The sequence below is a fragment of the Staurois parvus genome, unplaced genomic scaffold (assembly GCF_062004578.1).
Source record: "Staurois parvus isolate SC_StPar_1 unplaced genomic scaffold, SC_StPar_1.0 ptg001321l, whole genome shotgun sequence".
Lineage (NCBI taxonomy): Eukaryota > Metazoa > Chordata > Amphibia > Anura > Ranidae > Staurois > Staurois parvus.
The window spans coordinates 255,001-271,474 of NW_028319117.1; the positions used below are offsets into that span (position 1 = coordinate 255,001).

The 16,474-nt window shown below is 42.7% G+C and overlaps 1 protein-coding gene across 1 annotated transcript in view; it reads right to left on the reverse strand.

The window, feature by feature from the left end:
* Positions 1–2,664: 2,664 nt before the first annotated feature.
* The window catches only part of SCNN1A (sodium channel epithelial 1 subunit alpha), a 153,057-nt gene continuing 139,247 nt past the window's right edge, over positions 2,665–16,474 (reverse strand). The window contains exon 13 of the mRNA XM_089661183.1: positions 2,665–7,474. Within this exon, the coding sequence (XP_089517309.1) occupies positions 7,082–7,474 (393 nt within the window). The 3' untranslated portion in view covers positions 2,665–7,081. The remainder of the gene's footprint in view (positions 7,475–16,474) is intronic.

Sequence of the window (16,474 nt, forward strand, 5' to 3'; positions counted from 1 at the left end):
AACAGGAGTGCACAGGATCTACACATAGTATATATATATATAATATATGCACAAATACACTGTATGTATATTTTGCATATATATATACAGTATATATATATAGATATATATATAGATATCTATATATGTTTATATATATTTAATAAATGACTACTAGTGACCGATTCTATTTCAGGGCTGTGGTATCCACTTACATACATCCTCCTTTACCCCAGGTTCACACCCAAGTGTTTTCCGCAGCGTTTTGCAGAAACGCAGTACAGTCCATTTAACATGGGACACGTTCACATTTCCGTGTTTTCACCCGATGTGTTTTTTGGAAAGGGTCAGGGACTTTTTTGGATGCAAAAAGTTGCGTTTGTGGTTCTATAGACTTCAATGGCAACGCTGCAGAAAGCATGTAGTGCATTTTTGACGTGTTTTTGATTTGCATTTTAAATCTGCCTAGCAACAAGAAAAATTTAAAAAATGAAAAAAAACCCCCCCGCCAAGTGCAACACAATGCAGAAATGGCTCAAATGCAACCTGCTTAGGTGTGAACCTGGCAACGCTGCAGAAAGCATGTAGTGCATTTTTGCTGCGTTCTTGATGTGTTTTGCACTTTAAATCTGCCTAGCAACAAGAAAAATTTAAAAAAAAAAAAAAGAAATTTAAAAAAATCCCGCAAAATGCAACGTAATGCAGAAATGGCTGAAATGCAACCTGCTTAGGTGTGAACCTGGCAACGCTGCAGAAAGCATGTAGTGCATTTTTCCCGCGTTTTTGACATGTTTTGCATATTAAATCTGCCTAGCAACAAGAAAAATAAAAAAAATGAAGAAAAAACCCTGCAAAATGAAACACAATGCAGAAATGTCTCAAATGCAACCTGCTTAAGTGTGAACCTGGCAACGCTGCAGAAAGCATGTAGTGCATTTTTGTCGCGTTTTGCATTTTATATCTGCCTAGCAACAAGAAAAATGAAAAAAAATGACCCCCTCCACCAAAACGCATCAAAAATGCGGCATAAACTCAACACAAAACGCAATGCAGAAACTGCATAGGTGTGAACCTAGCCTAAAATGAAACGTCTGATTTTGGGTGGACTCACGCACTTGTGCAGGCTAAGTTCGTCTAATTATCACGCCAGAAAAGCACATTTAATAGGAAGTTTTACTGATTAAAGAGGAAACTCGTGGTGTAACCTAAACACAGGACAGCTGTTTTCTAGGTCATGAACTGTAACTGCAAAGCCTCTGTTAGGCGGACATGTTCAACTGCCATTTACAATTTTAACAAGTTCACAGTAAAATGTTGCATACAGTATATCAGTATATCATACATTCAGTATATCAGTATATCATACATTCAGTATATCAGTATATCATACATTCAGTATATCAGTATATCATACATACAGTATATCATACATTCAGTATATCAGTATATCATACATTCAGTATATCATACATTCAGTATATCATACATTCAGTATATCAGTATATCATACATACAGTATATTAGAATATCATACATACAGTATATCAGTATATCATACATTCATTATATCAGTATATCATACATACAGTATATCAGTATATCATACATTCATTATATCAGTATATCATACATACAGTATATCAGTATATCATACATACAGTATATCATACATACAGTATATCAGTATATCATACATACAATATATCAGTATATCATACATACAGTATATCAGTATATCATACATTCAGTATATCAGTATATCATACATACAATATATCAGTATATCATACATTCAGTATATCATACATTCAGTATATCAGTATATCATACATTCAGTATATCAGTATATCATGCATTCAGTATATCATACATACAATATATCAGTATATCATACATTCAGTATATCATACATTCAGTATATCAGTATATCATACATACAGTATATTAGAATATCATACATACAGTATATCAGTATATCATACATTCATTATATCAGTATATCATACATACAGTATATCAGTATATCATACATACAGTATATCAGTATATCATACATACAGTATATCAGTATATCATACATTCAGTATATCAGTATATCATACATACAATATATCAGTATATCATACATTCAGTATATCAATATATCATACATACAGTATATCAGTATATCATACATACAATATATCAGTATATCATACATTCAGTATATCAATATATCATACATACAGTATATCAGTATATCATACATACAATATATCAGTATATCATACATTCAGTATATCATACATACAGTATATCAATATATCATACATACAGTATATCAGTATATCATACATTCAGTATATCAGTATATCATACATACAGTATATCATACATACAATATATCAGTATATCATACTTACAGTATATCAATATATCATACATACAGTATATCAGTATATCATACATACAGTATATCAGTATATCATACATACAATATATCAGTATATCATACTTACAGTATATCAGTATATCATACATTCAGTATATCATACATTCAGTATATCAGTATATCATACATTCAGTATATCAGTATATCATACATACAGTATATCATACTTACAGTATATTATACATACAATATATCAGCTACACAGCTACAGGGAACACAAAGGAAACAAAAGGCATACAATAACATAGACAACATTGTGCGTGGATACATTTAATACAGTAATGTAAGGCGATAACCAATGTGCAAAGTGAAAGCGGCTTCTTTAATCATTAAGTCGGGCAAATGAAGACACAAACAAGGGCTGCTCTGTATATTAATTGATTAATACATCTTTTTTTTTTTTTTTTTAAGGAGAGAGAGGGAAGGGGGGCCAGAAGCCATCCTAGTATGCTGCAGGCAAAGGTGCTGACAAGGATCATGCCTATAGGAGGAGAGAGCAAAATGAGCAGAGAGTAGGCTTTATCAGTCTTCTGCTGCTCCTTCACTTTCCAGTCAGCAGGTGTCAGCAGGGCCAAGGATAAGGGGGTACCTCCAGTCCTCCTGAACGGGGCCAGCTGGTTGAACCAGATGTGGGCAGAGAGGGTGGCTTCTTCTCCTCTTCCTCCCGTGGGCTGTCAGCTACTGCAGAGAGAGCCATACAGGGGGTCGACTCCAGTAATTGCCTCCCCCCCCGGTGCACCCTCCACTCTCTCTGTGCACCATATGTTTCCCCCTGCTGCCCAGGCCCCCCTGTGTGCCCCCACAGTGCTGCTGGCTTCCCTCCTCTCCACCAGCAGCTGCAGGCACACAATAGGATCCTTCAGGATGGAGAGTAGGGGAGGAGACCAGTAATTGCCCCCCCCCTGATGCACCCACTACCCTCTCTGTGCGCCATGTTTCCCCCTGCTGCCCACGCCCCCCTGTGTGCCCCTACAGTGCTGCCGGCTTCCCTCCTGTCCTTTCCACCAGCAGCAGCAGAACACAATAGGATCCTTCAGGATAGAGAGTAGGGGAGGAGTCCAGTAATTGCCCCCCAGTGCACCCACCACCCTCTCTGTGCGCCATATGTTTCCCCCTGCTACCCAGCCCCCCCAATGTGCCCCCACCCCCACAGTGCTGCCGGCTTCCCTCCTCTCCTTTCCACCAGCAGCTGCATGCACACAATAGGATCCTTTGGGATGAAGAGTGGTGGAAGGATCCGGTAAATATGTCACATTTCCCAGCCCCCTCCTTTCCTGAATGAACACAATGAGTGATCGGTAACAGTCACTCACAGTGTTCATTCATAACTGAAGCATAGCAAACTGGTTTTTTTTTTTTGGTGGAGGGGCCCTGTCAGGTTTGCTGTATGGGGCCCCGTGGTTTCTAACAACAGCCCTGGGTGTCAGGAACATCATGTTAGTCATCAGGCTAATGAGCGTGCATAGAAGTGTCCACACTGTCAGTTGTGCACATGGGCATGTCCATTTTTGCGGGCATTGAAGTCTAACTGCACATGCATCAGTATGCACAGATACGAGCACACGCATGCGCAAGCTTGCACACGCATCCACTGCTGCCCCAGGAGGCTAGTTAAACCTCAGCTCTGCACAAGCTCCTTGCTGAATGGTCTTCAGTCTTGCTCCTGTGATGGTGATCCTCATCCTGACCCAGCTTCCACCTGACCTGCTTTTGTCTACTTATGTTCACTGTCTATCTCCACTACCAGCCTTGACCTGAACTACTGACTGCACCTCTGCCCAGGGCAGAAGACAGGGGACACTGCTGGCAGGGCAGAGGACAGGGGGCACTGCTGGCAGGGCAGAAGACAGGGGTCACTGCTGGCAGGGCAGAGGACAGGGGTCACTGCTGGCAGGGCAGAAGACAGGGGTCACTGCTGGCAGGGCAGAGGACAGGGGGTGCTGCTGGCAGGGCAGAGGACAGGGGTCCTCTCACTTTGCTCATTCAGGACATAGTCCCCTGATCCACTGATACTCCCCAGAGATAGTCAATATGGTGGTGCTGGAACCTTAGGTGCATGTTACTTAGTGCATAGGATTGGTTTGTCAAAACTATACTGATACTAGCCTAATGGGGCATCTGGATGATATGTGGGCTGCTTCTGCACACCAAGGAACTCCCATGGAAACATCGGAATCATGTGATAGTTGGACCAGCAAATTGGAGTGTCGCTCGAAAATGTTGAAATCCAAAAAATAGGTTTTATTCCAAACATGTAGTAAGTTAAATATCCAACGTGTATCGGGGTCACACTTTGCCCCCTACACGGTGCTTAAGAGAATGGCAGTTAAGGACCTAGGCAACACATGCCAACCGCTAAGCGGCAGCGAGCCTTTTTTGATATTCAATTCTATCTACAGTCCGAATCCATATCTGTCATTCTCTTAAGCCCTGATGAAGGGGTAACGTGTTGTCCCCAAAATGCGTTGGTTATTAACTTTTCTATATGTTTGGAATAAAACTTTTTTTTGATGGACTTCAACATTTCAGCGTGCCGTTCCAATCTTTTGGTCTAACTATTGCATTAATTTCTCCGGAGATCACCCTGATGCTTCTTCCTCCATTGAAGCCACTACCAAAATACCCAGAGTTGATTTGTGGTGGAGCCTACAAGGAGCTGTGATATCACCATCTCTAGGACAGTGTTTAGGCCTTGTGATTGGCCAATAGCCTTGGTTATATACTTCCCCATACCCAGAAGCACCGGGTTTATTGTGCTTGCCGCGACTGATGATGGACGAGGTGGTGGCTTTACATGGCCACCACCCTTTACCCTGAATGGGCTCAGTGGTGGTGTTTTGGTAAAGCGAATAATTGCCAATAAAACTGTTCCTGGAAAGAAGGAAAGAAAGACCTCCTCTGTTTACCATGTTGTTGAAAACTACTCCAAGGGATAAATCCCTGGCTCAAGTGGTTCCTCCCACTCACCCCATGTCACTATAGTAATGAGATGGGATTTTGGTAGAAGGAGCCATTGAGACTAGAAAAGGACCAGGAGACTGACAATCCCAGAAGTGTCGGTTTCCGAAACAACTTCAACTGGAGATTTCTCTTCAATGCCGCCGTGCCCAATGGTGCAGCCAACAGGAGAGAGACACTTTTCTTCTCTTTAGGGAACACTTATTAGTGAGTTGCATTCAGCAACATTGGCCTTGAAGTATAACTAAAGACAAAACATTTTGGATAAAATGGTGAAGAATTAGAACCAATGTCCAGTTCTCTCTGCTCTCTGTGTTCCCATTTGGGAGATTTGTTCTTTCCACTTGTCCTGATCCTGCGAAATATAAGTGAGGGGAAATACAAAAGTTTGAGTTGCCACCAGAACAGGATTGAAAGGGTCATGTTCAGTGAGTAGTAGTGCCCGCTGAATGTGACAGGGGGTATAATCCCCTGATGTGGCTGTGGCTTGTGTACACCCTGGCTGCTTTCTTTGCAGCTAAAAGGGGAGCAGTTGGGGGGCTCAAATGTGTGGTTTTACCGCCCCCAACCACTAGTGTAAATGAGTCCTTAGGGCCCCTATGTGGCTGCAGCTGTGAAAGAAAATCAGAATCACTATTGTTGTAACAATATATAGATAAAGATCATCTACTCTTCAAGCTAAATAAAAAGAGAACAGAGTAGTCGATAATTATTTAAAATGTCTGATAGAAATCGAAACTCTAAAATCAATGACTAACCTCTTCTTAATCCTGAACTATAGAAAGACATTTAGGAAAATCAGAAATTTGACCTATTGTTTTTAAAATGTGATGTTTAGCTTAAGTATCTAGATTTCACTTTATGTGATTCCCTGCAAATTATAGTAAAACTCTGACCCCACCCACCATATTAGTTGACTCCACAACTGACAAAACTGTCCCAGGTTCTAGGTCCCTAGCAGGGGCGGACTGACAACTCATGGGGCCCCCAGGTAATAGGGGATCATGGGGCCCCTGTGTCCTTGCTCAAACTCAAAAAAGCCTATGAAAAAGGTACCAGGGGAATCTCACGGGGCCCCCTACTGACCCCGGGCCCTTGGGCAGTGCCCGAGTTTCCAAATGGTCAGTCCGCCCCTGGTCCCTAGCTGAAGGACAGTTGGGATCCACGCTGGTAACCCAACACAACCCTTTGAAATTCATCTAAATTCTGTGAAGTGGTTGCTCCGTAGGCTATCATTCCGTACATCAGTTCCTTTGGGTTGGGTTTTTAATGTTCGCGCTAATCTCATTTTCTCAGAATGTTATAGTTTTCTCAACTACATTGTTAAACAGCATTTCCAATTTACTGAATATAATTTAATACGCACAACTAACATTTAATGGATCTAAAATTGGCATTTTTGGTTTGCAGTCATTTGTTGCATTGTATTGTAATTATTGGCGTAATGTATAAAGCAAAGATCCAAGCCTTACATGATGACCTTATGTAAGTCATAACAGCAAATATGAAGATAGGACAGTGTTGATCAAAAGCTAGAACAATGTACTTTGTAGTGGAAAACAATATCTTGGTCATTAGGTTAAAAACAAAGAGAAACTAGGTCATTTTTTTTTTTCTTGTGTGCACTCGTTATATTTTCCCTTCAGATTCTCTCAGCTTACACCACCCATTGTGTACTCATTTCATACTCCTCGTTGATGTTCACCCCTGTCCTCATTCGCCTCTCCAGCCGGAATTTCTACGTTGAGACACGTGGCTGCGAATGCTGGATGAGCGAGAGGACCCGCCTCCCAGAGAGGTGAGATCGAGGGTCTCGTAGGCCGGTGGGGGAGTGATATCGGCCACCACCCTTAATTGGTTCTGGGAGGGGATGTTGTGTGGATTGTGGCTGCTTCTTCGTTCGGTTGCTGCAAAGGAGTCAAGGGTTGGAGCTCCCCCTGTTTCTTCTTCAGATGGTGTCTTGCGGTTGCGGTATCGTTGATGGAGAACGATCAACGAGATAACAATCAAGTCGAAAACCAACTCACCCATTTCCACCACTGAAAGGACAGAAGAGCCAAACCAAAGGCTCCATTGGCTGCCCAGCAGTGACAGCAGCATCACCATCTGAAAAGACAGAAGACACCATATTACTATTAAAGGCAACAAGATAATATTGTTATGGTAGTCTCAGAACTGGGAATCCAAGACGTGCAGAATTTCTACTCTCAGAATCCCTAACAAGACTCCCAATGGTACTCTCAGTATCCTGGCCAAGACTTCCAGAACTCCTACTCTCAGAATATCTGCCAGGACTTCTAAAATCCTTGGCAGGACTTCCAGTGGTACTCCCAGAATCCCTGGAAGGACCTCCAATGGTAAGAATAGAATCCCTGGTAGGACTTCCAATGGTAAGAATAGAATCCCTGGAAGGACCTCCAATGGTATGAATAGAATCCCTGGTAGGACCTCCAATGGTATGAATAGAATCCCTGGTAGGACATCCAATGGTATGAATAGAATCCCTGGTAGGACTTCCAATGGTAAGAATAGAATCCCTGGAAGGACCTCCAATGGTATGAATAGAATCCCTGGTAGGACCTCCAATGGTATGAATAGAATCCCTGGTAGGACGTCCAATGGTATGAATAGAATCCCTGCTAGGACTTCCAATGGTATGAATAGAATCTCTTTTAAGACTTCCAATGCTACTCCCAGAATCTCAGCCTGGACTTCCAACAAAACTCATAGAATCCTGCCGGGACTTCCAATGGCACTCACAGAATCCCTTCCCAGGACTCCAAGAGAAATTTCATTGGCTAGATTACTACTTTATTCTTGAAATTCATTCATTGAAGTGAATGAATGCTCAAACACTTGGTGCACTTAGAGTTGACGAATGATGCATTTACATGTGTTTAGGCATCAACTGTTTTTTGGAGGCAAAATACTCCTCTCTCGAACACATTGCATGGACACAAAGCTCAACATGGAGGAGCCTTTACAGGCAGAAAATAGGGTCAAATGCTCTTAACCACTTGCCCTCCAGGGAATCCCCCCCCTTCCTGACCACACCATTTTTTGTGATACGGCACTGCTATATTTTAACTGATAATTGCACGGTCATCCAACGCTGCACCCAAATTAAATTTATGTCCTTTTTTCCCACAAATAGAGCTTTCTTTTAGTGGCGATCAAGCCTTTGCGGTTTTTATTTTTTGCGCTATAAACAAAAAAAGACTGATAAGTTTGAAAAAAAAACCCCAATATTTTTTACTTTTTGCTATAAAACATATTTGATTAATACATTTTTAAAAAATCAAATTTCATCATACATTTAGGCCAATACATGCAAATTACCTGGTTTACGTGAAAGTTATAGTGTCTACAAATGGCGGTATATATACTGGAATTTTGTTTTTATACTAGTAATGGTGGCGATCAGCAGGACTGTGGGACTGCGGTGGGAATTCTGACACTGGGGGGGAAGTAATTGCCACTGACACTAATACAGTGATCAGAGCCAATAAAGAGCCACTGAGAGGTGCAGGATTTTGCAAAGGAGCTCTGTTCTCCTCTCTGCTGCCGACTGCTGAGACAAGGTGGGGGCAGAGACAAGGGGGTACGTGCAGGAGAGGTGCAAGGGCCACATGAAATGGCCTGGAGCGTGGACTCGGCCCACGGGCCTTGTGTTTGACACCTGTGCTATAGATCTCTAAAAGTTGAAAGTACAGAAGCGATGGGTTGGGGGTTCTGCTGGGATAGGAATGCCTGGGGCACACAGGTGTGGTTGTACAACACGTACATTAAACAGCCATAGATCACTCAGAGATACGAAGGCAGATCCCTTTCCTTGTCTTCCATCCCACATGGAAGAAAAATATATTTTAAATATATTTTTTAAATATTCTTCCTAAATATATTGACATATTTTAAAATACTACAATTTTGACCATATTAAATATATTTCACTATATATCTATATCTATATATCTATATATCTATCTATATATATATATATATATATATATATATATCATTTTTTAATATATATTTATTTTATTTTTTTTGTATGTTGAAATACATTTTTTATATGTTACAAAATATATGAAAAATATTTTTAAAAATATATTTTTTTAAAATATATTCTTCAGATTTTTTTAACATATAAAAAAGTAATTTTAACATATATTTTTACATATATTTGCAAATGCATTCCAAAAATGTAGATTAAATGTATTTTTAAAGACATACAGTATATGTGAAAATATATTTTTAAAAAATGTTTCCATATATTTTGTAATATATAAAAAAAGCATATACAATATATGCTTACATATATACAGTGTATATATATATATATATATATATATATATATATATATATTGAATACGGCCAAGATTGTAGTATTTCAAATGTATGTCAATGTATTTGGGAATAATATTTAAAAAATATATTTAAAATATATTTTTCTTCCATGTGGGATGTGTTGTCACCTTTCCTCTAGATCTCCTCTTCCTCACGGCAGCCTCTTGATACGATGAAAGGTATCCTGACATTGCACACTGGTAATTATTGACAGAATGTAATACAATGTAAATTTTTCAGCAGGAAGAAGAAAATTATTTTACTTTCTTCCTGGATGGAACGGCTCCCATTCAGCAAATGTAGAAAACTGATCTTCCCCGCCCCCCCATTGACAGTCGTACTGAAGGACCTGTGATATGTGATGTGTGCCCACTTACCACCCCGGTCTGATGTGACGGCAACCTCCCCACCCTGGGATCTCCCTCTGCCTTGTGCATGCCCCCTGCTGTGTCTGTACAGGGAAGGGCAACCAAACTGATAAGAGGCATGGAGGAGCTCAGCTATGAGGAAAGATTAGAGGAACTGAATGTATTCTCTACTGAGAAGAGGAGATTAAGGGGGGATATGATCTCCATGTATAATACATAAGGGGGGGATATGATCACCATGTATAATACATAAGGGGGGGATATGATCTCCATGTATAATACATAAGGGGGGATATGATCTCCATGTATAATACATAAGGGGGGGTATGATCTCCATGTATAATACATAAGGGGGGGATATGATCTCCATGTATAATACATAAGGGGGGATATGATCTCCATGTATAATACATAAGGGGGGGTATGATCTCCGTGTATAACACATAAGGGGGGGATATGATCTCCATGTATAATACATAAGGGGGGATATGATCTCCATGTATAATACATAAGGGGGGATATGATCTCCGTGTATAACACATAAGGGGGGGATATGATCTCCATGTATAATACATAAGGGGGGATATGATCTCCATGTATAATACATAAGGGGGAATATGATCTCCATGTATAATACATAAGGGGGGATATGATCACCATGTATAATACATAAGGGGGGATATGATCACCATGTATAATACATAAGGGGGATATGATCTCCATGTATAATACATAAGGGGGGATATGATCTCCATGTATAATACATAAGGGGGAATATGATCTCCATGTATAATACATAAGGGGGATATGATCTCCATGTATAATACATAAGGGGGGATATGATCACCATGTATAATACATAAGGGGGGATATGATCACCATGTATAATACATAAGGGGGATATGATCTCCATGTATAATACATAAGGGGGATATGATCTCCATGTATACTACATAAGGGGGGATATGATCTCCATGTATAATACATAAGGGGGATATGATCACCATGTATAATACATAAGGGGGGATATGATCTCCATGTATAATACATAAGGGGGGATATGATCACCATGTATAATACATAAGGGGGGATATGATCTCCATGTATAATACATAAGGGGGGGATATGATCACCATGTATAATACATAAGGGGGGATATGATCTCCATGTATAATACATAAGGGGGATATGATCACCATGTATAATACATAAGGGGGATATGATCTCCATGTATAATACATAAGGGGGATATGATCTCCATGTATAATACATAAGGGGGGATATGATCTCCATGTATAATACATAAGGGGGGGATGTGATCTCCATGTATAATACATAAGGGGGATATGATCACCATGTATAATACATAAGGGGGGATATGATCTCCATGTATAATACATAAGGGGGATATGATCACCGTGTATAATACATGAGGGAGGGGGGGATATGATCTCCATTTATAATACATAAGGGGGATATGATCTCCATGTATAATACATGAGGGAGGGGGGGATATGATCTCCATGTATAATACATAAGGGGGGATATGATCTCCATGTATAATACATAAGGGGGGATATGATCTCCATGTATAATACATAAGGGGGGATATGATCTCCATGTATAATACATAAGGGGGATATGATCTCCATGTATAATACATAAGGGAGGGGGGGATATGATCTCCATGTATAATACATGAGGGAGGGGGGGATATGATCTCCATGTATAATACATAAGGGGGGATATGATCTCCATGTATAATGCATAAGGGGGGGATATGATCTCCATGTATAACACATAAGGGGGATATAATCTCCAGGTATAATACATAAGGGGGATATGATCTCCATGTATAATACATAAGGGGGATATGATCTCCATGTATAATACATAAGGGGGGGATATGATCTCCATGTATAATACATAAGGGGGGATATGATCTCCATGTATAATACATAAGGGGGGGGGGATATGATCTCCATGTATAATACATAAGGGGGATACGATCTCCATGTATAATACATAAGGGGGGGATATGATCTCCATGTATAATACATACGGGGGGATATGATCTCCATGTATAATACATAAGGGGGGATATGATCTCCATGTATAATACATACGGGGGGATATGACCTCCATGTATAATACATAAGGGGGGATATGATCTCCATGTATAATACATAAGGGGGATATGATCTCCATGTATAATACATAAGGGGGGATATGATCTCCATGTATAATACATAAGGGGGGATATGATCTCTATGTATAATATATAAGGGGGGATATGATCTCCATGTATAATACATAAGGGGGAATATGATCACCATGTATAATACATAAGGGGGGATATGATCACCATGTATAATACATAAGGGGGATATGATCACCATGTATAATACATAAGGGGGATATGATCACCATGTATAATACATAAGGGGGGGATATGACCTCCATGTATAATACATAAGGGGGACATGATCACCATGTATAATACATAAGGGGGGATATGATCTCCATGTATAATACATAAGGGGGGATATGATCTCCATGTATAATACATAAAGGGGATATGATCTCCATGTATAATACATAAGGGGGAATAGGCCCGGGCATTTTGGACTGAGCAGTCCCAAGCCAGGGGGCCCTTTCCTCGGAGCCCTGTGGCAGAACGCTAGGGCTTGTTCGCAACTTTTACGACCCTGGTAGTTCCGCCACTAGTGTCAGTAGTTTTTTACTTTTATTTAATTTTTTAAATTTTATATTTTATTATTTTTTTACATTTTTTTTTATAGGAGAGAGAAAGAAAGAAAGCTAGCCGGGGCAGCACAGGAGGAGAGGGCAGGGGGAGGAGGGGCAGCTTTCTCTCTCTTCTCCCATTGGTGGTGGGTGTCAGCACTGGGGACAGAATATGTTGATAGATGCCCCACAGCAGCTGCAGAGAGGAGAGGGAAAGGGGCAACTTTCTCTCTCCTCTCCCGTCTGTGGTGGGCAGGGCAACTGTCAGCACTGGGGACCAGGGGTGGACTGGCAACTCATGGGGCCCCCGGGCAATAGGGGATCATGGGGCCCCTGTGTCCTTACCCACACTCAAACCACACCCAAAACAGCTTATGAAAGGTACCAGGGGCATCTCATGGGGCTCCCTACTGACCCTGGGCCCTCGGGTAGTGCCCGAGAGCCGGAATGGTCAGTCCGCCCCTGCTGGGTACAGAATATGCCGACTGATGCCCCACAGCTTTCTTTCTCCTTTCCCGTCTGTGGTGGGCAGGGCAACTGTCAGCACTGGGGACCAAGGGCGGACTGGCAACTCATGGTGCCCCTGGGCAATAGGGGTTCGTGGGGCCCCTGAGTCCTTCCCACACTCAAACCACAGCCAAAACAGCCTATGAAAGGTACCAGGGGCATCTCATGGGGCCCCCTACTGACCCTGGGCCCTCAGGTAGTGCCCAAGTGCCGGAATGGTCAGTACGCCCCTGTTGGGGACAGAATATGTTGACTGATGCCCCACAGCAGCTGCAGGGGAGGGGGGAACCCGGTGGCACTGCTGTGCAGGAGATGGGGGGGGGAGGTGCGGTCGTGCGGGGGGGTCCTACAGGAGCCCAGGGCATGCAGGAGATGGATAGGAGGGGCGGCACATAGAGGAATCGGGAAATGCACGATCCAGTTCCTCCAGGCAAATGCCCGGTGTGCCTTATGGCCAGTCCAGGCCTGGTCTGAAGGACAATAAGCTGGCCCTTTGTTTGAAAAGTGTGGGGACCCCTGATATAGATGGTGACATCAATGCCAGCTTGCAGCTGGAAAGCCCCTTTTAAGCAAGACGATTCCTTTGCTGAGGGTTAAATGGAGTTTTCAGCACACAGAACGTTTTTATTAAGCTGCTCTGCGATCTATAAATGACGAGCGGAAAGTCTTATCACATGCTCCCACGGAGCTGCGAAAAACCGCCTAGGGTGTGAAAAGTGTGCAAATCAGCCGCTATCAGTTGAGAAGACGAGCCCTGCAATGTGTCTTGTGGTCACAGAGATGGTTCTTCAGAGAGCTCACAGCACACCACAGGCTGATTGCAAAAGATAATGTAGAAAGTCCAGGATAGAATACAGAGATCTGCCCACGGCTCCTCTCCATCTTCTCTGCACCTTCCCCATCACTCATCTGGCCAAGCAGCTGCTTTTGAGAGCACGGATGACGTGGTTAAAGGTTCTCCAATTATGACTATGAGAGAAATTGTCACACCGCCTTCCTCTGCAAAGGGCACCCCAGGGGAAGGGCCATTATACTCACCTTAGGGTGCGCTCCCTTGCAGCTGGCATTGAAATTGGCTCCTCCATCATGGCGCCCTGTACAGTCTACCTTACACTTGAACACCCACCTTCTTGAACACCCGCAGGTGTTCGGTGTATTTTTCATAGAGTGTAGGTTCAGGAGTATGTAATGTAAAGAGTGCAGGGGTCAGATGTATGTACCATACAGCATGTAGGGTTCAGGAGTACTTTCTCTGCAAAGGGCACCCCAGGGGAAGGGCCATTATACTCAACTTTGTTTGCGCTCCCTTGCAGCTGGTATTGAAATTGGCCCTTGTGGGCATCTTGGGTGAGTCTTGCCATCACCTACCCAGCCATATGACAGTGCCTGGGACTGGTAATTGGATACTAGAGCCAGCCATCATCACAGCAGAGTAGGTCACATGCTCCTCCATCATGGTGCCCTGTACAGTCTACCTTACAGGGCCCTCTTGAACACCCACTATTCTTGAACACCCGCAGGTGTTTGGTGTATTTTTCATAGAGTGTAGGTTCAGGAGTATGTAATGTAAAGAGTGCAGGGGTCACATGTATGTATCATACAGCATTTAGGGTTAAGGAGTACTTTCTCTGCAAAGGACACCCCAGGGGATGGGCCATTATACTCACCTTAGGGTGCGCTCCCTTGTAGCTGGTATTGAAATTGGCCTTTGTGGGCATCTTGGGTGAGTCTTGCCATCACCTACCCAGTCATATGACAGTGCCTGGGACTGGTAATTGAATACTAGAGCCAGCCACCATCACAGCAGAGTAGGTCACATGCTCCTCCATCATGGCGCCCTGTACAGTCTACCTTACAGAGCCCTCTTGAACACCCACTATTCTTGAACACCCGCAGGTGTTCGGTGTATTTTTCATAGAGTGTAGGTTCAGGAGTATGTAATGTAAAGAGTGCAGGGGTCAGATGTATGTACCATACATGTAGGGCTCAGGAGTACTTTCTCTGCAAAGGGCACCCCAGGGGAAGGACCATTATACTCAACTTGGGGTGCGCTCCCTTGCAGCTGGTATTGAAATTGGCCTTTGTGGGCATCTTGGGTGAGTCTTGCCATCACCTACCCAGTCATATGACAGTGCCTGGGACTGGTAATTGAATACTAGAGCCAGCCACCATCACAGCAGAGTAGGTCACATGCTCCTCCATCATGGCGCCCTGTACAGTCTACCTTACAGAGCCCTCTTGAACAACCACTGGTGTTCGGTGTATTTTTCATAGAGTGTAGGTTCAGGAGTATGTAATGTAAAGAGTGCAGGGGTCAGATGTATATACAGCATGTAGGGTTCAGGAGTGTGTAATGTACAAAGTTCAGGGGTCATGTGTATGTATAATACAGTGTGTAGGGTTCAGGAGTGTGTAGTGTACAGAGTTCAGGGGTCATGTGTATGTATAATACAGTGTGTAGGGTTCAGGAGTGTGTAAGGGTTCAGGAGCAGAGTGCAGGGGCCAGGTGTATGTATAATACAGAGTTTAGAGTTCAGGAGCATGTTATGTACAGAGTGCAGGAGTCAGATGTATGTATCATACAACATGTAGGGTTCAGGAGTATTTAATGTACAGAGTGCTGGAGTCATGTGTATATATTATACAAAGTGAAGGTTCAGGAGTATGCAATGTACAGGGTGCAAGGGTCAGATGTAACTTTTATATAGAGTGTATGTTCAGGAGTATGTAATATACAGAGTGCAGGGGTCATGTGTAATATATATATATTTGGTCTCCCCGGACCCCGCATCCACTATATCCGGTCTCCCCAGACCCTGCATTCCCTATATCCGCTCTCCCCGGACCCTGCATTCACTATATCCGCTCTCCCCAGACCCTGCGTTCACTATATCTACTCTCCCCAGACCCCGCATTCACTATATCTGGTCTCCCCAGACCCTGCATTCACTATATCCGCTCTCCCCGGACCCCGCATTCACTATATCCGCTCTTCCCGGACCCTGCATTCACTATATCCGCTCTCTCTGGACCCTGCATTCACTATATCTGGTCTCCCCAGACCCTGCATTCACTATATCCGCTCTCCCCGGACCCTGCATTCACTATATCCGCTCTTCCCGGACCCTGCATTCACTA